The sequence below is a fragment of the Natrix helvetica genome (genome assembly GCF_964273705.1).
Source record: "Natrix helvetica genome assembly, chromosome: 1".
Classification (NCBI taxonomy): Eukaryota; Metazoa; Chordata; class Lepidosauria; order Squamata; family Natricidae; genus Natrix; species Natrix helvetica.
Window position 1 is genome coordinate 240632680 of NC_138548.1, and position 27688 is coordinate 240660367.

General features: G+C 41.4%; 1 protein-coding gene across 3 annotated transcripts in view; it reads right to left on the reverse strand.

Annotated features, from left to right (window-relative positions):
• Nucleotides 1–27688, reverse strand: part of RPTOR (regulatory associated protein of MTOR complex 1) — a 423475-nt gene that overhangs the window by 272681 nt on the left and 123106 nt on the right. For all 3 annotated transcript variants that reach the window (XR_014174604.1, XR_014174605.1, XM_081944023.1), the window contains exon 4: nucleotides 11548–11706. Coding sequence is in view for 1 of the 3 variants with exons in the window: in XM_081944023.1 (XP_081800149.1) it covers nucleotides 11548–11706 (159 nt within the window). In the remaining 2 variants the exon portion in view is untranslated. The remainder of the gene's footprint in view (nucleotides 1–11547; nucleotides 11707–27688) is intronic.

Below are 27688 nucleotides of genomic sequence, written 5' to 3' on the forward strand. Positions count from 1 at the left end.
CTCTGTTGAAAAAGGAAGCCAATGTCGTGGCCCTGATGGCCCATGACACGGCCTTGTGAACTTTCTTGAATGAGGATTCCGCTCTTTTGTCCTCTGCCTTCAGTCTCTCCATGAGATTGGAGGGAATGAGTGCCAAAGATGTAAGGGCGACCACAGAGGTATCAACCTTGTGCCACTAGAAGAGATTCTCCATCTCAGGAGCCACCGCATATAACCGTTTGTCACAACCACTAGCAGCTGGGATAGACCCAGGCTGAGACCACTGGCATTGGACAACGTCGAGGAAGAGCTGAGGGGTAGGAACCTCCTCGCGTTCTGCAGGTGTTTCAGAAAAGAAGGCGCTGCTCTTAGCCTTCTTGGCTGGTTGTTCCTTAGTAGCCTCATCCAAGGTACTGGCCAGTTCTGAACTATTGATCACCTTGGCCTTGTGAAGAAACAATTTGAAGAATGTAGGCTTGAAGAGGCGACTGAAGGCCGGCTTTTCAGTGGTCATATCCCTGTCATCGAAGCTCTAGCTCACTCCAAAAGGCCGGTTTCAAAGAACAAAAAATGGTTCGATACAGATTGCATGCAACTAAAAAGGATATATAATATGGAATACAAGAAAAGTAAAAGTGCCCCCTTTGAGGATCACACTTACTACTTAAAGCAGCTGAAAGCACAATATAAGAACCTTCTAAAAGAAAAGAAAAGTGCAGCTCTGAAGGAGTCTTGGCATCAATGACGTGCGATGAGGTTTATGGCTGGTGAGGCTGGTGATGTCATCAGGAAGGCAGGGAATTCTTAACAAGGCGCCGGCCACGACTCGGTTTCCAGGGTCCTTTCGTGAGCGAGCTGGCAGGGAAACGGTAGCTGACAGTCCGAAAAGCCCGTCGCACTTTCTGCTTTCGTGAGCAACTGCCCGTCCGTTGCTCAGTGCGAGGAAGGGAGCCACTAGCGCATGCACATTTGCCCTGGAACATGAGCTCCGGGATCAGAACCCGACCGAAGGCGGGGAATGGGACCACGTGTGCAGGAAGGAGGCTGAGGCTAGAGGAGCCTCCTGCACCTCCCTCTGTCCTGCACACGTGGTCCCATTCCCCGCCTTCCTGAGTCAACATGGAGGGGACCGCGGCTCGCGCAGTCCCATTCCCCGAGGCTCCTCAGTGCCTTTTCGCTTTTCCCTTTTTTTTTCATGATGGGAGTGGTGAGGCTCTGCCTCTCCTGCCTCCCCTGACCGCACGTCCCTGCTTGGCATAGACTAATTACGGCAGTCAGGACAAAAAATACATCCCTTTTTTGGTACATCACCAGGGGATTGGGAAAACCTCCCCTACCCCCAATAAATCAGGTTCCGATTCATGCCTGGGAAGAGTATTTTAGGGAGCTTTATACAGATCCTGACTATGTAACCAAGGAGAGCCAAGCTAGTTTGGACCAAACTCCTTACTGGCCCCCTGTTACACTAGAAGAGATATCCCAGTTGATCGGAGCCCTAAAGGCTAATAAGGCACCCGGGGCTGATAATGTCCTTCCAGCAATAATCAAAAAGAACGCCAGTTGGTGGGCTCCACTTTTAGCATCACGGTTTACATTTATAGATAAAACAGGCCATATGCCTAGAGATTGAGGAGTAGCAATTATCATACCAATTTATTAAAAAGGTATAGAAATGACCCAGGCAATTATAGACCCATTAGTCTTCTAAGCGTTATTAGTAAACTGTATGCCAAATACCTAAATTATAAACTTCAAGATTGGCTAATTTCAGAGGGGATAATCAAAGATGAACAAGACGGTTTTAGAGAAGGAAGATCTACGGTGGATCATATCTTGGTACTCTGCCATTTAGTACAAAAATACATATATATTTTTAAAAATCCTCTCTTTTTGTGGCCTTCCTTGATTTTAAGCAGGCCTTTGATTCAATATCCAGGATCACCCTCTAGGAGAAATTAAAAGGCACCACTATCGATAAACGCCTCCTCTTCCTCAACAGCCCCAGGCAGGGTGAGCGAGAGATTTAAGAAGCCTGGGCTAGCGTGGGGCAGTTTCTCCAGCAAAGTGTCTGATTTATCCCCAGGAGTGTCTTGTGGGTCGGCCAGAGAGGGAGTGTCTTCAATGAACTTTGCCTGTTTGTATCTCCATCGGCGTCTTCTCACAGGGCTCATTCCGATGCTGCAGGTGTGAAACGACCACCTGTCTGGGAAGGCATGGAAATCTGTATCCCTTCTCTCTTGGTCAGATTCTCAAATATTTTCAGAAGTAGCAGCAGAGAACTTGGCCTTTCTTTCCCTCCCCCAAACTCCACCAGAAATGAGTCTTTGTGACACTCGTCATGCCAGCACAGCCTCTTGGAGCAGGATGTTGCAAGGCTTGTTGTGTCATTGCGTGCGCAAGTGGTACTGCCACGAGGTTCAACATACTGGCTCAGCTGCAAACAGCAGGACACCACCTGCGCTGGTGTGATGAAGCTCACAGCGGTGCTTCCGTTCACACATGAATGCCACAACAAACCATGCAGAGTTCTGCTCCAAAAGGCTGCGCTGGTATGACAAACCTCACAGCTAAAGGTTTGCAAAAGGTAGGAAGGTGAAATGCCAAGATCAACATGAGCAGTGCCAGGGCTGGGGAGGCCATTGGAGGAACTCCGTGCGGCCCCTGCCTGCTTCTGCTTTACCTTTGCCAGGGTGGTGCACGTAGAAGGGTGCTGTCCTGAAGCCTCCCCACCACTTTGTTTGGAGCAGGCGGTGGCCAACAGGCGCAGACGCAGTGGACGGATGGAGCAGCTGCACAGCTTGTGAACAACAGCATTTACATGGCCGGGATCCCTGCAGCATCCCTGGCTTTCGAGGCAGGTGAGGCCCAGAGAAGTGGCGCTGTGAGGGAGCCCATTTCTCACATTGGCCTCGGCTGCAAGGTTGCCTCGCACTGTGGCCAGGGCTGGGCTAGTAAGAGTACGCTGGAAACATTCCAGGCACCCCGAGAGATAGACCTCCCAGCCCTTGCTGGATCAGTTGATCCCGCAGCCAAGGGGCTGAGCAGCCCTGAGGTGACCAGAGAAGAGAAGGGTTGCCTCTGTACTGGCCGTACCCACCCCCATTCACCAGGGCTTATTTTGGGGGTAGGGCATATTATTAGGCCTACCCCAAAAAAATCAGGCTAGGACTTATTTTGGGGTATGTCATATTTTCAGGGAAACACAGTACAGTGACATAGATTTTATAGAACTAGGGTATTTCTAGGCACAGACATTAAAGCACACTGTAAATTACTGGTACAAGTTGATCTAAAAAATTAAAATAACTCTGGTAGCAAGATATGATCTCAAGAACATAAACTCAAAATATAAAATCAATGTAGGGAATAGCTTAATTATGCTTAACTTACACAGCAAATGAACCTGTGGGTCAATGGGAAGAAAGGAGAGACACTGTGAACATATTTCAAAACAGAAACGATCCATTTAGCTTCCACAACACGCTACCATGCTAGCCATGGAAAAATGGAAGATGAAAGCCTGGGGCAACAGGGCAATTACTGAACACAGACTTACAATTTCAAGCAAGGACAAGGAAATGTATTTCAATCAAGAATAATAGAAATTAGGATAATATAATAATAAAACTAGAATAAAAGATTTTTCTTATGATCAGAAAAATCACAGGCAAATACCCAAGGACAACTATGGAACAGGATAAATGAAGCTAAATTAATGCATTTACTTTATAAGGCAACCTAAAGTTGTTATAAAATTAGTAAAATATAATAAAATATAAAATGGAAAATATGCTGAAACCAGGGGTGGGTTCCAGCAGGCACTACTGCCGGTTCGCCCATGGGCGTGCTGCATGCATGCTTGCTATAAGCTGCACGCGCATGCACAGTACAATTAAAATTGTTTTCCGCATGCGCAGAACTGAAGAATAAGATAGTGCCACCCAGAGAACTGGTTTGGGGGCATGGCAGGCCTGGGTCACTGCCAGTTCCAGCGATCCAGGCTACCAAACTACTACCGGTTCGGCCAAACCGGTCCGAACCGGTAAGAACTCACCACTGGCTGAAACCATTCACAAACAGGATTATTAAATAATTAAAACCTTTGCAGAATATATGCTCAAGATCCAGCGGCACTAAAAATAGGATACCAAAGGCTGTTAAATAAGAAAGTACCAGTACCACAAATTAAATACCACCAACCCTTTAACTAGCTTCAGCAACTTTAAAGTGCTAACGTACCTGTAGCAACAATTATGGAAAAAGATTTTTTTTGCCGAGAGACTGAAAGAGGTCAGTTACATAGTTGAAGCAACGAAACAAGATGTCAGAAAATGCAAAAGCTGAATTATTGAATTTATTCTTTATGCCAGCAAAGTTTTCCTAAGATCTTTCAAAGATAAATAAAGTCCAAGCAAGAAATGCAGAACAAATGGGCAGGTTTTAGAAAAGACAGACAAACATGAAATCAGATAAATAATATAAGATGGATAATGAAAAGTAACAACAGGAATAGGAAATATAGCAGTTTCACTAACTACTACAAGGTCTTTGTATATGGGGGTATGTGTTCCTTCCAGTTAGTGTTGACTTATGGTGGCTGCCTGGACATTTTCTTGGCAAGACTTCTATGTACATCATGCCATAATAACAATGTATTAAATTGATATGCCAGCCAATTCCCATTCATGGATCTTTCAAACACAGTAATTGCGGTAGAGGTAATAGTAATAATCATCTCTGCAGTATACAAGAAACTACTTCAAGAACTGCACTTGGAGAAACAGAGTGGTTTAGACTAAAGGACATAGCTATTCAATTTACCCAGCAAACATAAAAATGACAGTACTGGAAGATTAACAATTTGAGTTATGCAAGCGACACCATCTTTTTATTAAAAAGAAGTAGAAAAACTAATTCTGGAAGTAAAACTGGCAATTAAAAAAACCTAGGATAAAGTTGTGGTATTTAGAAGACAATGTTACTTTAACTGCATAGTTAGTGAATCTACAATCGAAACTGAAGAAGTGAACTGGTTTCCTTCCTTGGATTCGAAAATAGATAATTATGGACTATGTTGAAGACGTAAAGAGATTAAGCTTAAGGAATAATGAATTTAGCCTAGATCATGAAAGAAACAGATATATCCATGAGAGAGGGATATAAAAAATTAAAAATGCAGAGAGAAAAAGAAGGTAAAGGGAAAATATATTTAAAAAGAAAAAATATATTAAAAAATTATTTCCCCCTTCATCGGCAAGTACAATTTTAATAATTTATCACTTTCTCTACCATTTCAACCAGATATCACTTCATTCCATATCTTACCTTTTATCTATTAGCAAATAATAAAACAGTATCATTCAATTTTAAACAGAAAAAATCCAGTTACCAGAATAATTACATTTTCTCTAATAATACAACAAAAAAGCTCTTCTTCCTATATCTTAGCTTGTTATCTATAAAAAAATCTTTAAAGCCTTATTATTCCATCAAGAAAAACTCCCTTAACAGCTACCAGAAACAACATATAGAAAATCTTGATCTGTAATTCCTTCAAATAGTGTCCCATAAATTTCCTATCATTTTCTCTTCATCTCTTCTCAGAAGCTTGCAAGTTTCACACTTCCCTTCAATTTTAACATCATACATAACTAAAAATACAACAAAAGTATCTTTCCCATATCTTATCTATAAACAAAACTCTAAAACTTTATCATACAGTCCTGGTGAAGAAAAAAAACATTAAAATCTATTATGAAATATTTCATATATTTTAAACTTGATCACATAAGCAACTTTATATTTCTTCTCTTCTGGTTTTAATGTTTATTCCTAAATTTTAAATAGTGTTCCAAAAGCTGAGTTCTTTTTATTTTCCCTTTTCAAATTCCCTTTATCTTTTCTCAGGAATTCCTTTTAAGTATAACACATCCCTTTTATAAGTCCAAGATAAGAAATGAAATCTGCAATCTAAGTCACTCTTTTGATGTATTATTTGTGTGCCCCTTTTAGCTATTAAGGCATCAACCAGTTTTATTTGTAAATCCTTTGTAATATCTTTGTCTATATCATTCTTATAGTTTGTTATTTTAAAATCTATATTCAACACCATCAGATTATAGCACTTAGCAATAGCTCTTAGACTTATATACCGCTTCACAGAGATTTATAGCCCTAAGTGATTCACAGAGTCAGCATATTGCCCCAACAATATGGCTCCTCACTTTACCAACTGAGTCAACCTTGAGCTGGCAAGAATTGAAAACTGCCGAACTGATGCAACTATTATGAGTTGTATCCTCTTCTATCTCCTGTTTTAAACCCATTTTTATAGTAGAAGAAAATCTTATTTATTCTTCACATTGAGTAAGACTCATTTCTAAAATTATGCCACCTAGATCCCCATGGATGCACAAATCTGACATAAATAAAGCAGCTGAAAGCTGGCTTTCTTGGTTGAATCAAATCAGAATAAAATAATACACCCTCATGGTTTATTCCTTTTAATCTAAGCATCAGAATACATTATGCTTCATCTATCATCAAATACAGCACTATAGAAAATGACAGGCCTGTAGATTTGTATGGATCTATTGAAAATTCACATGCTTTCCACTGAAGGATAAAGTCATAATTTTGCAGCATTTCTAATCAAGAGTTGCAATTCTATAGCTGTGTGGAAGGTCACAACCATGGCACTATCACCAAGGGCATCTCGAGAACATTCAACTGCATGCCAATCTAATTGCGAGTGATAGCAGAAACAGAAGATCTCAATCTATGACCCAGGAGGACCACTGACATCAACGCACTTTTCTACAATTATTGGTTGCTTTAGTACAAAACAGTAACGTCTTACATGCTATGCTATTGTCAATTGTTTGGAGACAGAAGGCAAGTCCAATTTAAATACATTTTTATATATATGAATATGTATGTGATAGCATATGGATATTAAAAGAAACCCAGAACCTTATGGTATCTTACAGACTAACCAATTTATTGTAGCATATGGTCCCTGGACTAAAGTATCATTATGAATTACACTCCATCACATGAAACATACGGGACAGTAGATTTATTAGTATCTAAGGTCCCAAATTTTTGTCTTTCATTTATGTTTTTATGCAAGTTTCAAATACTGTATGCATATAAAGTTGTCTTTTTGTTTGTACTTCTGCAGAAACACAAGTATAGCGTTAGCAATCACTGGTGCCTTCAGTAAGGTTTTTAGAATCCAAAAGGGCTTCCTATGATTTAAGAATAAATCATGTTTAAACAATAATTAATATGGTGTTCAGGACAGCCACCAACACTATAACCAGAGGTCACAGAATCAGAATCACAAAAGCCGAAAGGGCCTTGGAGATAATCTAATGCACCCCTGCCTTGGCAGGAATCCTGATATTATCCCTGAAAAGTAGCTGCCAAAAACCCTCCAGTGATGGAGATTCTACATGTCCAAGAAGCAGGCTGCTTCATTTTTTTCCACTACTGAACCAGGGTGAAATCCTGCAGGTCCTGATAGGTTCTGGAGAACCGGTAGTGGAAATTTTCAGTAGTTCGGAGAACCAGCAAATGCCACCTATGGGCGGCCCCAGAATGGAGTGGGAATGGAGATTTTGCAGTACCCTTCCCCTGCCATACCCACTAAGCCACACCCACCAAGCTACGCCCACAGAATTGGTAGTAAAAAAAATTGAATTTCACCGCTGCACTGAACTGCATGCTTTTGAATAGGGTCCAATAGTCAAGTCCATCCAAATCTCTTTGAACTTTGATTGAAATAAGACTCTTTATTAATTCAGTAGTATGGAAGCATATGAAGAGCTCTTCCATATCATGCAAGGCAAAGCATGCTTTTTCAAGTTACTCACAAGATGACACTGATAGAAGCAAAGTGCCTCTTTGATGCATTTCCCCCTTACAATTTGCCTTCTGATGGGCAAGGGCTTCCAAAATGCAGTATAAAAATCCTCTCTGCTCTCTATTAGTTCCATGGTATCAATGTGAAAACTCAATCTAAAACTTTGCACCCTTTGCACAAAAGGCAAAAAAGGATAGGAAAATTTCAGATTCAAAGTAGTGAGTAGAGATATAAAATTTCCAACAATGTTGGAGCCACATTGGGGATGGGAAGGGATTGAAAATTTTGAGAAGAATTGAAACATGCACATTTTTTATAGCATTTGTCCAGTGAAATTCACCCTTCACTTTATAAAACATATCATACAGTATGTTCAGCTTTATTTAATTTATAGGGACTGTGGTCCCACCAATATTGGTGCAGCTTCCCTTAAGAAGCTAGATTGTTATTATTTGTTAGATTAGATCAAATTTTAAAGTGCTTCCAGAAGAATTAAAGTGGAGGTCTTTCAAGGGTCTTTTACATTTTTATTTATTGAGGAAATGTCATATAGAAATGTGCATTTTTTAACTAAATATTTATATATCAGTATGGCCCAAGAACCATGTGGATTTTCCCCAAAGATCTTGTGGACAGTTTGAGTGGTGCAGTAGCCTAGAGGTGGAGTCTTGTCTCACAATCAGGAAGCTGTGAGTTTGATCCTAGGTAGAGGCAGATATTTCTCTCTCTGGGCACAATGAGTAAATATCAGCTGCAAACTCTGCATTGGCAATAGGAAGGGCATCCGGCCAGTAAACATTCAGCTCCATTCAGGTGCCCCAACTCCCCCCACCCCCGATGCAAGGGATTAAAGGTAAAGGTCCCCCTTGCACATATGTGCTAGCCGTTCCCGACTCTAGGGGGCGGTGCTCATTTCCATTTCAAAGCCGAAGAGCCAGCGCTGTCCGAAGACATCTCCGTGGTCATGTGGCCAGCATGATTAAATGCCAAAGACGCACAGAATGCTGTTACCTTCCCACCAAAGGTGGTCCCTATTTTTCTACTTGCATTTTTACATGCTTTCAAACTGCTAGGTTGGCAGAAGCTGGGACAAGTAACAGGAGCTCACTCCATTACATGGTGCTAGGGATTCAAATCGCTGAACTGCTGACATTTCTGATCAACAAGCTCAGGGTCTTAGCCACTGAGCCACCGCAAGGGATTACGGGGTCATTAAACAACAACAAAAACACAATAAATCTTATGGCTGGTTTGGCTGATGGCCTTGTCTACCAATCGCATGAAGTAGTATCTTGGGCCCTTGACAAAATTGACCTGAGTGGCTTCTTTCTACTGGACATCATAGGTAGCTTGTTGGGTTTCCAAGGGCTTTCAGGAGATGAACTGGCAGAAGTGATGCTTCAAATGCAGATGGAGAAAAATGAAAACTTAATTTGTCTGAACATGGCTGTGTGCCCTCAGGTCTACTCCATGGCCAATAATGTAGGCAAAGTATTCAACTGGTTGGAAGTCTGTAGATATTCTCAGTCATCCAGGTCATGGTTGTCCCAAAGGTGCTTTTTTGTCAGGAGGGAACTGGACTTTCTTGTTTTTTCTTTCGCCAGTATCCTGTCAGACCTGAAGAAGTTTCTTAGATGAGAAGTGAAACGTCTTCAAAAGAAAAAACAAGAAAGTCCAGTTGCCTCCTGAAAAAAAAGCACCTTTGGGATCTTCAACTGATTGTTTTCCAGCACCTCTTTTCCTGCTAGCCAACTCTCTTTTTGGTAGGAGATACCCTGTGATTATGCTGCTTGACATTTTGCTGGTAAAGTCACTCAAATTCACTTGGGCAGGACATTGTGCAGTGACTAGGCCATCATCTTGTCAAGGCACTTGGCTTTCCTTTTGCCTTGTTACCTCTGAGGAAATGGGTAGTTTGCTTTTTAAGATGCCCTTGTCCACCTCTGACTTGGATCCTTGTCTCTCCTGGCTTCTTTGGATAATGGGGGGGGGGGGATATTTGTCTCCTGGATCAAAGTGATTATTAATGTCTAATTGTGAAAGTGGCAAATGCCAACATGTACACCGGTGTTGGTCATCTTCTGCCTGAATAGCCCTTCGCTTATACATTTTGTTATTATCTTTGTACCACCAAGAGTCTGTAGACTGAAGTACTTATGAGAAGTTCAGACTTGAATATATTTTAACTAACCATTTGGGTATAAATGACTTTTCCTGTAATCTATCTCTCTAGAATATTTCCCTAGACAGAATTTACTCATCCAATAAATTCCCCTATTTTGTCAATGATGTGAAAATACTTGCTGGCATTTCCTCAGCAAACTGAAGTGGGATGGGGAAGAAGAACTTAATGAAAAAGCCTCACTAATCATTTGTTTCCCCTGTGAATGGGGTTTCCCTGTGGATCAGGCATCTCATTGAGAGTTACAGTATGTCTGCAATAGGTATTCCTGCATTAATGTCAGAAAAGCAGACAAATATCTGTTACTTGGTAAGTGAGCAACATGACAAAAGAATCAAGAAATAAGAAGGATTTCTGGTTTTGGGCCTAGTCAAATAAAGGCAGGGGTTTTCAACCAGCATCAGAACATAGTGGTTTTATTGCCAGAAATAAACAATAGATGCTAAAATAAATTGTACTTTGGGCTGCCCACCCTCCCCGCCAACACAATAGACACTCAAATTACCATTACTCTAAATAAACATGAGTGGAGAGTATTTTAACTATCTGTCTATTGTAACAATACTCAAGTCAATTAATAAAATTAGAAAGAACAAAAAGTTAACAATAAAACATAAATACTTAAAGAGGCAGAAAAAAAATAGTTTAACATTTAGAACCTGGCAAAGGAGACGCATATTGACAGGTTGTTAAATCTTTGGCTAAAAAGAGACAAAGACAACTCCCAAGTGAATGTGTTCCACTACCCTGCAGCTTTCATATCAGAAAGACAGGTCTCAAGAAAATGCAGGCTTCTTCCAAAGGAATTCTTGTCGAGATCTTAACAGCCAGACAGTCCCCAGGGAAAAATGCCTTAAGCTATTTAGAACTTGAGAAGTTAACACCAACAATTCAAAGTGTGCTCACTTTAAAGTAGCTGGCAGATAATGAAGTTTTTTTATTTTATTTAAGCACTATCTCGCATGAGTCAGTCAGAACAGCCAGTTGCAGTTTTTATCAACTTTTTAGACAGATGTTTTTAGCTAAATCAAACCAATTGAGGTGGGACACCTCTGGCTTATGCTTATTCCTTACAGTCAAAATGCCCTCATGGCTAGGGTATTTTATTTTTCTGCCTTGGGTATTTTGCCATCTTTCTTTGGAAGAAGGCATACAGAGAAGCAAAGATATTGCAAAACAGTTATCCATCATAGCCTCGAATTGAAACCTTTAAAAGAATCCTAATAATAGCTAAAACAAACTTCAGCAGACCTGACCAATACTGGCAAGTAAGTTAGCAAATAGGTAATAAAAACATGCTTTGTAATGCAGATGGTACTATGTCCACTTTAAAATATATTCCATTTGCTTTTATGACATAATCATAATTTTGCTTCAAGTTACACAAAAAGAATGAACAAACAGCTAGATAATCAAACATGAACATTTTGCTTTTTATTGTTTTATACTGTGTTGGATACCTAGGAAATATAAATGTACAAGAGAGACTGCAATTTAGCTCAATTTGCAATTCATATACCTTGTTAAAGACCCAAATTTCTCCATTCACTGTTGGCCTGGGGACACCATGTCCATTATAATGGAAAAGGACTCTTTCTTCTTTGGCATTTCGACGCAATGAAGTACATAGTTTCTTAACTTCATCAACTGTAGGATCTAGACTTTGTTTGTACCGGGCCTAGTTGCAAAAAAAAAAAAAAAAGTAAAGAATGAATGAATTTTGCTTTTGCAAATGGAAATGCACAATCATTGAAAATCATCTGAAATATTTTGAGATGTACCAAAAAGAACCATGCATTTATCTATCTAAAACATACTCATGTATATACCAATCATGCTATTTTCTTTTAAGATTAGCAACATTAAATCAAATGCAGAAAAAACAATAAGCAGTATGTAGAAAAAAATTAAAAAGAAAGAAGTCAGGGAAAAAGAAAGAAGTATCTAACTAAATCCATACTTTCGCCATTTACTTTTCCTATATATATTTGTTCTGCAATTTGATTCTCATTCATTCTCCCTATTCTATGAACATTCCTTAGCCATTTACTCTTGATCTATTCTCCTGGCATTTCTTAAATATTCCATGTACGTTCCCTTCTATTTACTTTTCTGTTTCTTCTAACATATCCAGGTTTATTCACTCCCATATAACAAAATTCATTTTTGCTTCTGTCTACAAATACGCATCCCTCATTACATACTACATGTTACCTCCTACCTTTCTACTAAATTTGCATGTCTTTACATTTCTCCATTCCTTTTTTAATATTTAAGAAAAAATTCTACCAAGGATAAGATCAATAAATGACTATGCATTGTTGGTACATCATTTTGACAATTTCCCACAAAATCTCATTTTTATTATTAAACCACTCAATCCAATAAAATAACTTCAAAATATCCACCAATATACAAACAATTCTCTTCAAAATATGAAGTGCCAAAAGAACTATAACAGTTAAAGCAATTACAAAGGTAAAGATAAAGATTTTAAAAAAAGATTTTGGGAAGTACATTTTTTTTCTTCCTGGTGTTTTTCCCACAAGTGCATGGTTCACTTTTTTTCCTGATCAACCAAGTGTTGAACCATTGATTGCAACCAGAATTGATCAACCAGCTTGTTGCCCAAGCCTAATGTTGTGGGTTGAGAGGGAGTGACTGGCCTAAAGTATGAGCTGCAGTGGTTCAGTGGTTAGAGTGCAGTACCGCAGGGTACTTCTGCTGACTGCAATTTGGCAGTTCAAATCTCACCAGGCTCAAAGGTTGACTCAGCCTCCCATCCTTCCGAGGTGGGTAAAATGAAGAGCCAATTGTTGGGGGCAATAGGCTGACTCTGTAAACTGCTTAGAGAGAGTGGTAAAGCATTGTGAAGCGGTATACAAGTCTTAGTGCTACTACTGCTGCTAAAGTAGCCTAACCACCTTTCATGTCGAAGGTGGCACTAGAACTCACCGTCTCCTGGTTTCTGATGCCTATCATACTCCAAATAGCACACACATTCTTGCAAGACCTGGGGAACACCTCAAAAGCTTCCCGAAGGCTTTCTGAAGTATCACGAGAACAGGCCACATGATTTGGACAATAGTGTGAGTGGCCTCTGGAAGGAGGTTTGGCCAGCAGCTCTACCTCACACAAAGTAGGGTCAGGCCAAGTGTGCCTCATCAGCAGGAGGAAAGTGACAAAGTGGGCATGACAGGGCCTGTGGAGCACAGTGTGGCTGAAGCTTCCCAAGAAGCGGATACAAAGGTACATCTGCCTCTGGAAACTTCAGCCGCCTCAGCCATGTTGTGGCCTAGGCTGGGGCAGCTGAGGTTTCCAGAAGCGTCTGTACCTTTGTACTCCAATGTGGCTCAGAGGCCTTTTGCAGCCCCAGAGCTGCAGCACCCCAAAAGGCCTGAGCCACAACATATTCTTTCTCTAGACTCTCTGCACTTATGCCACACTACAGCACACACACCCCAAACTTGAGTGCAGTCTATACTGCCCCCCCTAATGATTCCTTACACCCCTCCCACACTCCTTCTCTGGAACTCCTTCCATTTAATGAGCCTGACATCTGGAGTTACGACAAGAATGGGGCGTGTTGGGATTATAGTTGCTAAGCAATGTGGTCACATGATTTCTCTCTTTACAACCGCATTGCTTAGCAATGGAAATTTCAATCCCTGTTGTGGTTGTAAGATGAGAACTACCTGTATAATAATTTTATTTTCCTGTAAGGCACAACTGAAATCAGACCAATTCCTGTGTGATACTTTACTTCTCTAGAGAAATAACACGAGAAGACCAAAAAAAAAATGACCTGGCTGCCTAAACTGAAATATTTTTTACTAAAAAAATGACTACCAATTGAAGATTATAATATTGTAATTGGCCTTCATATTTAAGTCTCTTGGAAGTTTTTTTCTTCCAACGAAGAAAAGCAATTCATCTACCCTGGGTCATGTTTGGTTTTCTATCAGCTTCAACTCTTTTAGTAAAATTTGAATGAAGATTGAAAATCAATTCCTATTCATTCCTGCATTGGAAAGTCTGGTCAAAGAGAATGAGCAGGAAACAGGCCACCACAAGCAATAGCAGGACGAAATAAGTCCTGCACTTAAATGACGTTATACAATCTCAAGTTACACAATATCCCTTCACAATACTATTTTACAGGCTACCAAAATGAAATGCATTTTGTTATCTCCGAAATGGCCCGGCAATCTTTCGCTACCCATTTTACTATTCAGGTTCTTGCATTTTTAAAGGAATAAACAGAAACCTAATACAGAGATGATCCTTAGCATTACAGGCACAATATTTCACCTCTTTCATCTGTGTTCATGAACAAAAGACAGGCAGCTGCAAGAAAGACACTGCAGTTTGTCACTCAGTAATGCCACTCATAGGGGACTGCATTAATGCAAGCATTGCCTTGTATCTTACAATTTCATTATGAAGACGCCGATTTCCAAAATTTATGTCCTAAATCGCATTCTCCCTTTGGCATCTTTCTAAGACATGATCACTAAAGCCCTCGAGTGGCAAGCAGTTTTTCAGCTGGGAGAAGGGTATTTATGGGCAATTTCCTCACTTGAATTTCTACCATATGCCTAACATGCACATCAAAGGGAGCTCACAATTAGTGAAAGTGAATGGATATCTTAAAAAGAAAGGAATCCCACAGCTGCCAGAGCTCTACAGAAAAAACACTTTCATAGAATTCTAAACATACAATTGCAAAATAAAAAAGGGGGGGGAACAAAAGAGTCTTTAAATCAGGAGTGTCAAACTGGTGGCCCGCGGGCTGGATGTGCAGGCCACGCGCACTTCAGCTGCACGAAGGGGAAAACATTGCAATAGGTAATGTGACGGCAGCATGATGCTGCGAGTTTGATATCCGTGCTCTAAATAATCAGAAAAATACCTATTATGCTGATTACCACTTTTCCTTCCTTCTAATAAGCAACGTTCTGATACACAAAGCAAATGTGTATTTATTTTGCCCTTGAAAGGCATAGCCAGCAATTTGGATTTTGACAGCCCTATAATATTCCTTTTACTGGAAAAACAGGAAACAAATGAAGAAACTTTAGGGAAAAAAACTTTGCCAAATTATACTTTCTTCCCTCCCTCCCTTTCCCCTCCCTCTCCCTCCCTTTCTCCCCCTCCCTCCCTCCCTCTCTCTCCCTCCCTCCGTTCCTCTGTTGTGCTTGCATATGTGCATTTAGAGAGGATGAGACATAACTACTAGGGCAAGAACCTGAAAAAGATAATTCTCCAACATCAGAATTTTGGGTCTGCACTTCACCTAAAAATTTCTCTGTTTAAACCACAGATTACTCACCTCGTCACCATCTATACAATTTTGTAGAGTCTCTCAGTTCTGTTGAGGGTCCTCTACGCTGAAGATTTAGGTTAGTGCACATACCAAAAGCTGTGCCTTTCTCTCTCCCTGTTTTACTTTCCTAACAAACCACTGATCGTGATGACTAAGATGCTTATGGAACTATTTTGACGGCATAAGGCTTTAAGAAAGCGCTATTCACTACTATTCTGGGGAACAAATTACGATACAGAAATGTCTTGAGGCAGAAACACAGCATCTGGGGGCGTCACTGAACCTCTGAAACTTTATTTGTTGGACAACTTTATCTTTCAACGTTATCACTGAACAAGAGCATGCCAACCACATGGCACAGAGAAACCTTCAGAAATGAAGTGGGCAAGGTAGCACCATGGAGTGCTAACTGATGATGAAGGGAAAAAGGGAAAGGAGAAAAGTGGCAGGAATGGGGAAGCTGGTAATAATTAGACGGCTTGGTGGTAGTAGAGAGACTACAATAAGAAGGGAAAATAAGACAGGGTGGGAAAAGGTAGAAAGAAGGGAAATCTGAAATACATTACATGAAGCTCTTACTGATGTTATATACACCCTCCTCTACAGAAAAGAGAGAAAGTGTGTTTTTAACCATTTAGATTCTCACCCCCCCCCCCCCGCCGCCCCCACATGGGGAAGAAAACAATATGAAGAAGTCAGTTTGTTTCTTGTAATTCATGCCGGTTTGTCCCCAGGTGTTATCCTATCAAAACAAGTTCTCAAAATTAATATTTGCAGCTGTTGTACCATTTTAATGACAGCACAAATATTGCTCTGTCAATAAATAAGGATGTAACATTTCATATAAGCAAATAAACCCCATTTTTATGGCATGGAGTTTCATTTGCTTTCGAATGAATGTTTTCTTGTGCCACAGGGCACTTTGATCCTTTTGCATGTAAATCACAATCAGTGAGACCTATTTCTCCCATTAAAATTGGTTATAGGATATAGGCGCACTGAAATAATGGAAGAAGGGATGCAAGTTTTCTCTAGCCGTAAAGGAAAAACTAAGCAGCTAAAAAAAGGGCTCAGATAATTTGTATCTAGTTAGAATCTTCTATGAGATCACAGATAGTCCTGAATTTACAGCCACAATGGAGATTAAAGTGATGCGATCATTAATTGAGTTGCCCCTGATTTTACCTTTTTTGCCATGGCCATTAAGTAAATCCAGCTTCCCCTGTGCAGTCTGCTTGTCAAAAGTTGCTTAGGAGGGAGACAAATTGTGATCATATGACTCCAGGATGCTGCAACTGCCAAGTGCCTAAATTTTGAACATGTGACTGCAACAATCCTAAATGCGAGAACCAGATGTAAATTACATTTTTCAATTGTAAGTTGAGGATAACGGTACCTACTCTTATCCCATGCCTCCTTACAGTGACCTCAGGGGAATATTGACAGGACTTAATGGATTCACACAACGTATTAATTGAGGAACACTGCACAACTCAACAAGAATTGTCAAGCAGGTTTCTCATTCCAAAGTTCAACCACAGAACCAGCCACCATAAGCCAAGCATTAAAGGACAGGTCAAATATTTTTATCAACTAACTTCTCCATGAATCTCATTTCTCCATGCTGAATTATCTATCTTGTAAAATCCAGATTTGAAAATAGCAAGAGAGGACATTTGGGGGGGGGGGGGGGAGAGAATGTACAGCATCTACTCTGTGCAGGATGAGTTTCTGCCATTTGAGCAGCCTCCCATAAATATCATATGCCAGAAAGCGCTGAGTAGTAATACTTTACATTAAAACTCATTCCATCATTTAGATATGGCCCGACAATCCTAAATGCTACAGAACGCCTTTGATTTATTGAGAATTAACAGACATTTCCAAACACTAAGCCTACAACTATTGTTTGTAAATGATTCAGTTACTGTTAAATTATTGTTGTGGTTGAATTATAAGTGGTTAAATAACTATTAAAGTAATAGAAGTTTTATGCTAAACATTTGAAAACATAAGAACTTAAGATTTGCTTCAGAGATGTGATTTGCGCCATGGAGGCACATGATTCAACAGACTGAAGTGAAAAGACCACCCAAGGTGTGGCCTCACCTTGCCCAGGGATTTTCCTATTTCTGGAAAAGGGTCTATTCAGACAAGTCCCCTCCCTTGGTGTTAACAAAAATACTACTAAATTGGGCCATGCCTTCCTGTTAGGTTCTACAATCAAGTGCCAACTGAGGACATCAAACTTCAAGCTTTAGAAAATAACAAATTAACATGTTTTTCTTTTAAATGTCATGATATTTATGACTTATGGCATTTCACCTGCCGGGCTACTCCTACTACCTCTCCCCCTCCCACCCTCGCCATCTGCTATTTTATAACAACTAGCTACTACAAACTATCTGCCCTCTTCCGCCCATAATGGACCGCACCCAGGCCTCCATCTATTTATTTACCATCCATCTTCCAACCGATCACCTGGCCAACATAAGATCTTCCCACCTAGTTGTGATCATGGACATTTCTTTCCTCCCATTAGATCCTGGCTTATTGATTTTAACATCAACAGCACCCTGACTTTGTCATAGCTTTTTACCATTACGTATTCGAGGTCGGACTTGCTCCAGCTGCGGGAATCCCCCCTCTCGCAGGCATGGCCCTTTGCCCCCTCCGGGGCCCACCTTGATGACGGGTTTGTGAACCCAGAGAGGTGGAGGAAGCGCAAACTTAGGGGGTTTTTAATGAAATGTTTTCTATCCTTTTTAGGGGGCTCCAGGGTGGGGGGGCGGGGGCGGGTGGGTCAGATCAGGAGCGATGTGAGAGCTGGGCCTCCAGGTGTGGTCGTGAGCAGAAGGAGCGGAAGGGAGGAGGAGGGGGAGGATATCATTCCTATACAGGGCTCTTTAATTCCAACGGTCGCAGGGAGGGGCAGATACGAGGACAGATTAAGAACTTATAGTCGGTTGGGAGACCGTGGTTGCTGGTTACACCCGGTCGCTTGTACCAATCACCGCGGTCTAGGTGGTCAAGAGTTACAGACCCAGGGCCTGAGGCTGTTGTTATGCAATGCGAGGTCCGTTGTTAACAAGGCCCCCCTCATTCACGATCTAATTTTAGAGGGGGAGCCGGACCTCGCGGGAATAATGGAGACCTGGTTGGGCCACGAGGGAGGTCTTCCCCTCGTGGAAATGTGCCCACCAGGCTACCGAGCATTTCATCAGCCCCGGGCCCAGGGAAGGGGCAGTGGGGTGGCAGTAATTATTCGGGAGGACTTAGAGCCGAGGGAGTCTACTGCGCCACAGATGTCCGGATGTGAATCCCTTGTTGTGAAATGGGGCCCTGGGAGACAGTTGGGCCTGCTGATAGTATACCTGGCTCCTCGCTATACATCAGCGGCCCTGCCTGAACTCCTCGAGCTGATCGCATCGGTGGCGGTTGAGACCCCCAAACTTTTAGTGATGGGGGATTTTAACCTGCCATCGATGGGAGAAGCATCAGAGAGGGTTCGGGAGTTCATGGCTTCCATGACAGCCATGGACCTGACTCAAATGATTCAGGGCCCGACACACGAGGGAGGACACACTCTGGACCTCGTTTTTGTCTCTGGCCAGTGGTTGAGTGATCTGGGAGGAGGGGACTTAACCATCACTCCCCTGTCATGGTCAGATCACTCACTCCTTCGTCTTGACTTCCCTGGTGCTACCTTCCGCTGCGGGGAGGCGGAACCGGAAAGCACTAGATGGTTCCGCCCCAGGCGCCTGATGGAACCAGATAGGTTCCAGACGGAGCTTGGGCCACCTCCTGTAACCTTGACCCGCCCCCGGGTAGAGAACCTGGTGGTCGCGTGGAATAATGCGACTTCCGGGGCCTTGAACCGGGTGGCGCCTTTGCGGCCTCTCCGGCGGCAACGATCCACCCTGGCCCCTTGGTTTACCGAGGAGCTGAGGGTGATGAAATGCCGCAAGAGACGTCTAGAGAGTCGTTGGAGATCCTCTCGTTCCGAACTTGATCGAACACAGGCACGAGCCCATTTAAGGACGTACCTTGTGGCATTGAGAGTGGCCAAACGCCAATATTGTGCCACTCTCATTGCATCCGCAGAGAACCGCCCTGCCGCCCTGTTTCGGGTGTCCCGCTCCCTCTTGTTTCAGAGACCGCGGGAGGCCCCTCTACAGGGCAGAGCAGAGGAATTTGGGAAATATCTGCAGGATAAAATCGCTCAAATTCGGAAGGATTGGGTCCCTGTTAGTGGTCCAATGGAGACGTCCGTGGCGAGTCTTGAGGAATCGACCTGGGAGGAGTTTGACTTGGTTGCCATCGAGGATTTGGACAGAATGCGTGGACGACTGCGACCCACCACATGTTTATTGGACCCGTGCCCCTCCTGGCTTGTACTGGCATCCTGGGAGGTTACACGAGACTGGCTCCTGGACCTAGTGAACGCCTCGCTGAGAGAGGGGTCTCTCCCGGCCGCCTTGAAAGAGGCGGTGGTGAGACCCTTGCTCAAGAAGCCTTCCCTGGATCCTTTGGAGCTGGCCAATTATCGTCCTGTCTCCAACCTTCCCTTTTTGGCGAAGGTTGTAGAGAGTGTGGTGGCCTACCAGTTTCCACGGCATCTGGAGGAAAATGATTATCTAGACCCGCGCCAGTCCGGCTTCCGCCCCGGTCACAGCACGGAGACGGCCTTGGTCGCATTGGTGGATGATCTCTGGAGGGCCAGAGATAGAGGTTGTTCCTCTATCCTGGTCCTATTAGACCTCTCGGCGGCTTTTGATACCATCGACCATGGTATCCTGCTGCGCCGGCTGGAGGGGTTGGGGGTCCGGGGCACCGTTTTGCGGTGGTTCGGCTCCTACCTTTCTGGCCGGACGCAGCGTGTGTTGGCAGGGGAGGAGAGGTCGACCCTACGCCCCCTTACTTGTGGGGTGCCACAGGGGTCGGTCCTCTCGCCACTCCTGTTCAACACATATATGAAGCCGCTGGGTGAGATCATCCGTGGTTTCGGGGTGGGATACCATCTGTACGCTGATGATACTCAGCTGTACTTTTCCACCCCGAACCACCCCAACGAGGCCATCGAAGTGATGTCCCGGTGTGTGGAAGCCGTACGGATCTGGATGGATGACAACCGACTCAAACTCAACCCCTCCAAGACAGAGTGGCTGTGGGTACCGGCTCCCCGGTTCAGCCAATTAATTCCATCATTGGCCATCGGGGGCATTCAACTTGCCCCCGTGGAGCGGGCGCGCAATTTGGGCGTCCTCCTGGATGCCCGGCTGTCCATGGATGACCATGTGACAGCCGTGGCAAGGGGGGCGTTCCACCAGGTTCGCCTGGTGCGCCAATTGCGCCCCCTACTGGACCGGGACGCCTTACGCACAGTCACTCATGCGCTGGTGACGTCTCGCTTGGACTACTGTAACGCTCTCTACATGGGGCTTCCCTTGAAATGCACCCGGAGGCTACAGTTGGTCCAGAACGCAGCCGCGCGGGTAATTATGGGGAGTACTAGGTACTCCCATGTGACACCATTCCTGCGCGAGCTGCACTGGCTTCCTGTGGTCTATCAGGTGCGTTTCAAGGTTTTGATAACAATCTTTAAAGCGCTCCATGGCTTAGGACCTAGTTACTTGCGGGATCGTATTCTGTCCCATACATCCCTGCGACCAATCCGCTCGCACAGAGAGGGCCTCCTCCAGGTGCCGTCCACCAGACAGTGTCGAGGGGCGGCGCCTAGGAGTAGAGCCTTCTCTGTGGCGGGCCCAGCCCTGTGGAATGACCTCCCCCCGGACATTAGGAATACCTCTGACCTCCGCTCCTTTCGTGTAAAGCTCAAGACCCACCTTTTTCAAGTTGCTGGCCTGGCTCAACTTTGATCCAACTATATCGCTCCTGACGGGTTTTTTATTTGGGGTATTTTAATTGCATTCAATTTATTTAGGGGTTTTTAAACATTGTGTTTTTACTTGTTTTTATCTATCTGTTCACCTCCTCCTTGTATATGTCGTATATATGTCTTGGTATATGTTTTGTTATATGTATGTCGATATATTTATTTCCTATGTTTTGTTGTACGCCGCCCCGAGTCCTTCGGGAGAGGGTGCGGCTAAGAAATAAATATTTATTATTATTATTATTATTATTATTATTATTATTATTATTATTATTATTATTATTATGATGATGAGTTGATCAATAAGGGAAAACTAATTATCTCTAAATATGTACCTAAACAGAGATGGAAGAAGAAATGCTTTTTTTCTCAAGCCTTGAAGGCCACCATTAAAATTGATGGTATCACTGAAAATGTGCTAAAATTCTTTGAAATAAATAAGAATTCAAATGAATTGGCTGGAATTTATACTGATGTTCTTCCAACAATGATAGCTAGATTTGGGAGAGGATATGAGTTTTCAATTAAAAGCTTCAAATGTAACTATAAAAATTAAACATTTAATTCAGTAGACAATTACAGTCCAGAAAAAAAACCTTGTGTCCAACAATGTGGGGAAAACCTCTCAGCAGGCTTTAGGAATTTACAGTCAAATCACACAATGTAAAATTGTACACGACTTCTTTTTCTCTTTCTCTTAATATTCAGACTCCAATGTTCCTTCTTTCTGCTGCCTAATATTGTGACTAATTACTTGCTATCATGCCATTCAATTTCCCATCGTCAATCAGAAAGAAACTAATACAGTTATGCTATTCATCAGCAAGGATTGACAAAGATTACTCATTGCAGACTGCTGCTAAACAAACATTTGCAACGTGTAAAACGAATCATTTGCAAATCTAGAAGAACCATTTTTCTTATTTATGTTAGATTGATTGCAATATATGTGGTCTATATGGTACTAATCAGTTGCTGGCTAGTTATAATAGCAAATTTATTGGTTGAGAACAGATGGTATAGTTTAATCCTTCTGGATGATTGCAATCATTAATTTGTTGGATATTTAATTGTAGACTGATGTTACTTTAAATTCTGAACGTGGTGGCTGATACCAATTCACTGACTTATTCCATTGTGCTTTAATTCTGATAAGGATGAGCACTTCTATGCCCATTTATTTTGCCTTTAATTATGAACCCCAGGGATGTTAGATTACAAATGGATGAAAAACCTCTGGAGGCACAAGTTATCCAGCCTGATAGAATTGGGGAACAATTACAGTGAAAGCTAATTTATAGCTTTCCTAACATACAATCACTACTTACTACAAAAGCTGCCAGATAAATCACTTTGGGAAAAGGTACATAGAACAGAGCCTTCAATTATCATCAGATAGACGTATGCTCAGATTCTACCAAGGAAGCTTTCCTCTTGCTGTCAGTCAAAATACCTTTGCTGATAGTAGGCAGAATAATACCTAACTGGCAGCATAATTGGAAAACATCAGATTGCATGCCCCTAAACATGAAATGGGCAAATTGTTACACAACAGAAATGGACACTGCTGTCATTATGATCCAGCACAAATCTGATGATTGTGCTCTGCGGGTCACTGTGTGCAAACTGGAAGCTGCTTCAGGAATTCGTGCTGCTTTGCTTCTATACAGCCTCACACAAATTTCTGTTTGATTCCTATCAGTCTAAAGCGCAGCTGAGCATGATGCTTGTATCACTGTTTCCCAAGACAAATGCTAACTGAGTTTGAAATAAGACAGCAAGCTTCAGTTATGACAGGAACACTTGTTTGCATGCTATACTTGTACTTTGCAAAATTACTGCATCTATTTATTGCATCTATAAATTTCCTTTGCTGATTTTGTAACCCACCCACAAGCCATGGGTAGCATACAATAGAGAAAATCAGAGAAAACCAAAACAAAAGTTATAATTAATAAAAGTTCATTCTCCCAGCTAATATGACTGCCAATATATTTAATTCTTGTTAAAAGTGTGCTGGATGAAGGTATTCTTAGAGTCCTAAATATACCAGGAGTGATGGGGTTGCAGAAACCACTAGGCCCAAGTATGGGCCACAACAAACAGGATTTGTTACTTAATGCATGTTCTTCTAATCACACATGGAACGGGGATTTCCTGCAGGATTTCTCATGATACTCTTATCAGATAGGGCAGATTCAAGCTTGGCAAGGTGGTACCCAATGCCATGAAGAACTTTGTAGATAATAACTAGTGGTGGGTTTCAAATTTTTTTAGAATCTTTTCTGTAGGTGTGGCCTGCTTTGTGGAAGTGGCTTGCCGGCCATGTGATTGGGTGGGAGTGGCTTGCCGGCCATGTGATCGGGTGGGAGTGGCTTGGCAGCCATGTGACTGAGTGGGAGTGGCTTGGCAGCCATGTGATTGGGTGGGTGTGGCCAACTTGTAAAATGTGGTGAAACTCACTTAATAACGCTCTTGCTTAGCAACCAAAATGTTGGCTCAGAAATTCTGGCATTTGAAGCATGCAAGTCTTAAAGCTGTCAAGTTACAAGATCCTTGCACTCCTAACCCTTTAGAAAAAAAAACCCAGGGGTGTTCAAACTTGACAGCTTTAAGACTTGTGGACTTCAACTCCCAGAATGCCTCCTCCAGTCATGTTGGCTCAGGAACTCTGGCATTGAACTGTGCAAGCCTTAAAGCTGTCAAGTTACAAGACCCTTGCACCCCTAACCCTTTAGAAAAAAACCCCCAGTGGTGTTCAAATTTGACAGCTTTTGTGGACTTCAACTCCCAGAATTCCTCCTCTTGCTCTTCATCTTGATGATGTGTGGACCGGCGGGGGGAGGGAGCTGAAACCGGTTCTAAACGGCACTGTAGATTTGTGGAACCTCTTCTATAGAAGAGGTTAGAACTGGCAGGAACCCACCCCTGATAATAACCAGCATTTTGCCTTGATCCCAGATTCCTACCAGTAGCTAGTACAGTGACTTCAGTTTTTCTACCAAATAGGTATGATATTCAAAATATAATTACCACGTAAGTTTTCACAAATATATTGTATTTTTAATACAGAAATTTGAGGAAAGGTTTTCTCATCAATGTCTTAAGAGTAGATTTGGAGTTACATCTAATTTCACACCATTTCTTTTCTTTTTCCAAGTTTTGAAATCTGGGTCTTGTCATCCTCCCTTTTTGAGTCAGCAGCCATACAGATTGTTTCACAGCCTTGAAAGTTTCTGCACTGGGTCTAGGACAACACACAGCCAACTCTTCATAGGACAACCCCCCTGAGAACAAGAGTTACATTAATATCAGAAAAATGGTGGAATAGGATAATTAAAGGAAGGATGCCAAAGGAGGGACCAAATTAAAAATGTGAATGACCAAACTTAAAATATTTTTTATCTTAAATAATTAAATTGAATTGTTGAATTGCCCCAGGGTGAGTTGTCCCATAGCAGGTTGGCCCTGGATTTGTCCCATTCCATCCACACTTCTACCTTGCTAACTTTTACCCTTACTCCTTCAGTGATGGTAGGTTCTTGGGAGAACAGTTGAGATGCAACGAAATCTATTAAATGAGTATTAAAGCAGCTTTTGATATTGGAAAGAATTTATCTTACAATCATTTTTAAAATTAATTACATTCATTTCATTTATTTTTTCATTTCCTGTATAGATAATTAGTGTGTTTGTTCCTTTTACAATTATTGTAATGATGATGCTATGCTCGGTCTTTCTTTCCCTGCTTCTCTTTTTCTTTTGCATTAGTCATTTTTCACAGCCTGGGGTTCCACAATGATCGTTTCAAAGTGAACACCAAATTTTCACTTAGGACAAGTAAATGTTTAATCCCCAAACAAATTTTCAATAATAAACGTGTAATCAGAACTGTAGTGAATAAGATTCCCCGAAGTATGCTTCAGCATCTCTTGCTACTTCCGAGACACAGATGAGAAGCACAATTCTACAGTGTTTATATGCCCTAGAAAAGTTCTTGCTGATTATTTCTATAAAACTTCTTTTGTTCAGGTTTCCCTGATGGTGAAGAAACAAAGTTTGATTACTGATTAGGGTTATCAAAAAGGTTAAGCTAAACTGGAGCAGTTTGGGTGGTAGCAACCGGTTCCATCAGTCATTCTGAGCTTCCCACCAGATCTGGAAAAGAAGCCATGGTCTGGGTTGCCTTGTGTCACCTGGTGAGGTCTAGGAAGCATGCTTTATCTGTCATGGCCCTTGCCTTCTGAACAAGTTAACCTTGGAGAGACAGGGCCTTCCTACTGGTGCTCTATAAAGCAGTGCAGACAGATTGTTCCCCAGGCACTGGAAGCAGGATATTATTGGATCTCTGTTATGGTTGTGTGAGATTGAAGGGTGTGAGATGTTTACTGTTTACAAACTGGCGTGTTGTGCCCCAAATGACAATCCGTTTGTATTCGAAAGTCCCAAAAGATCTTCACCTTCTCATTTTCGATAACTTTTTCCACTTTATGTTCCCATGACTTTCTGGATACAGAATAATAATAATAGTAATAATAATAGTAATAATAATAATAATAATAATAATAATAATAATTGCATCAACAGAATTGTATCACATCAATTATTATTATTATTATTATTATTATTATTATTATTATTATTAATTAGATTGTCATTTGGAGCACAACACACCAGATATCACGGTTGTAGAGGGCCGAAGTGTACAGTTTATTGATATCGCAGTTCCAGGAGATGCCAGAGTCGAAGAAAAATAACTAGAAAAAAACCAATGAAATATTGCAACCTGGCCATCGAAACTACACAGCTATGGATGAAGCATGTAACAGTGATACCCATTGTCATGGGGGCACTTGGCACCATGTCCAAGAATTTTACAAGATACATCAACAAATTGCAGCTTCCTGCAATAACACCAGCGGAACTGCAAAAAACTGCGCTACTAGGAACATCATATATTTTAAGGAGATATTTGGCTGATACCTAGGACGTTGGCAGCAAACCGTATCAACCATTAGCACCAGTCACTGGTATTTGTAATGCATTTTTTGAATGTTCAGTTGACTGAGTTTCATGTTTAATGAATAAAGTATATAATAATATAATTAGCATTCTGATTCTACAGTTCTTAGGAATTGTTAAGGTAACGTCGGAGGATATAAGCTATTCCAAGTAGTAGGGTGGTTTTTTGTGGAATCAGAATGCTCATATTATTATTATTATTATTATTATTATTATTATTATTATTATTATTATTATTATTATTATTATTATTATTATTATTATTGCTAAGGGATAACTTAGAAGACGTAATAATGACAGAACCAGTACAACCCAGTACTGAAACAACCTATGAGCTGCCTCTTAGGACTAGAAGAATTGTAGACGCTTTGGAAATCATAAAACAACAAATAACTGGAATAGTGGAGGCAGCTTTCCGTAAAACAGTTTACATTTTGCAACAATACCTTTAATATTATTAATCGACATCTATCTATCCAGGACATTTGGGAAGGTCTCAGTAGACGGATAAGAATGACAAATGTAATTTAAATATTTGACTAAACAATCAAATAAAAAATTACAATCAAATCAATAAAAGATAAAGATTAAAAATAACAACCATGATGAAAGGAGGGATCTCACTCTCCTTTGCAAAAGCCCTGGGCCAGAGGTAGGTTGGATGTAAAATCTAAATAAATTTGCCTATCAATGGAAAAGAAAAATACAAAATCTTTAAGGCTGAATTCTCACCCAATGCCCTCTGATATTTTAGTTGGAAATAAGCACAAGGTATAGTCTGGCTCTAGCCCACATTTTGCCATCAGAGTCTTAAAGGGTTAACTCTGAAATGGACTCATCAAGTGGGATTCAAAGTTAATTACATTTGAAACTCACACATGGAAATCAATGAGATTTGCTTGTGATGGTAGCTTGAGTCTATTTGTTTTTTATGGTTCTGCCCTAAATGCCCCTAAATCTGGATCCAATGTATTAGTGCAATAGGAATAATAATGACAAGTGTAAAACAGAATTGCTAGAGGGGAATATAAACTTCATAGAATACCCAATCCTGAAATAGACTGTTTCATTAATTTATCACATTTATAGCCGTCCCAAGCTAAAGGTCTCTATGCAATACACAAGAAGAAAAACAAGATTATAAAATTAACATACTACAATTCTCAAATCAACACTTATGTTCACTGCCATCAATCAGCCCTTCAATTGGGCCAAAAACATGCTAAAACAACATAGGCTTTACTTGTTGCAGAATGGCAATAGAGCAGAAGCTGTGCTATGCCAGGGAGGGGTATTCAGAGAATGGCAGCTCCACTACAGACAAGGTTTGATGCCTAATACATCTCCCATGGACTTTTTGCAGAAGACATTTTCATTAGCCTTCTCTTTGACTGGGCTTGACAAAATGGTTCAATT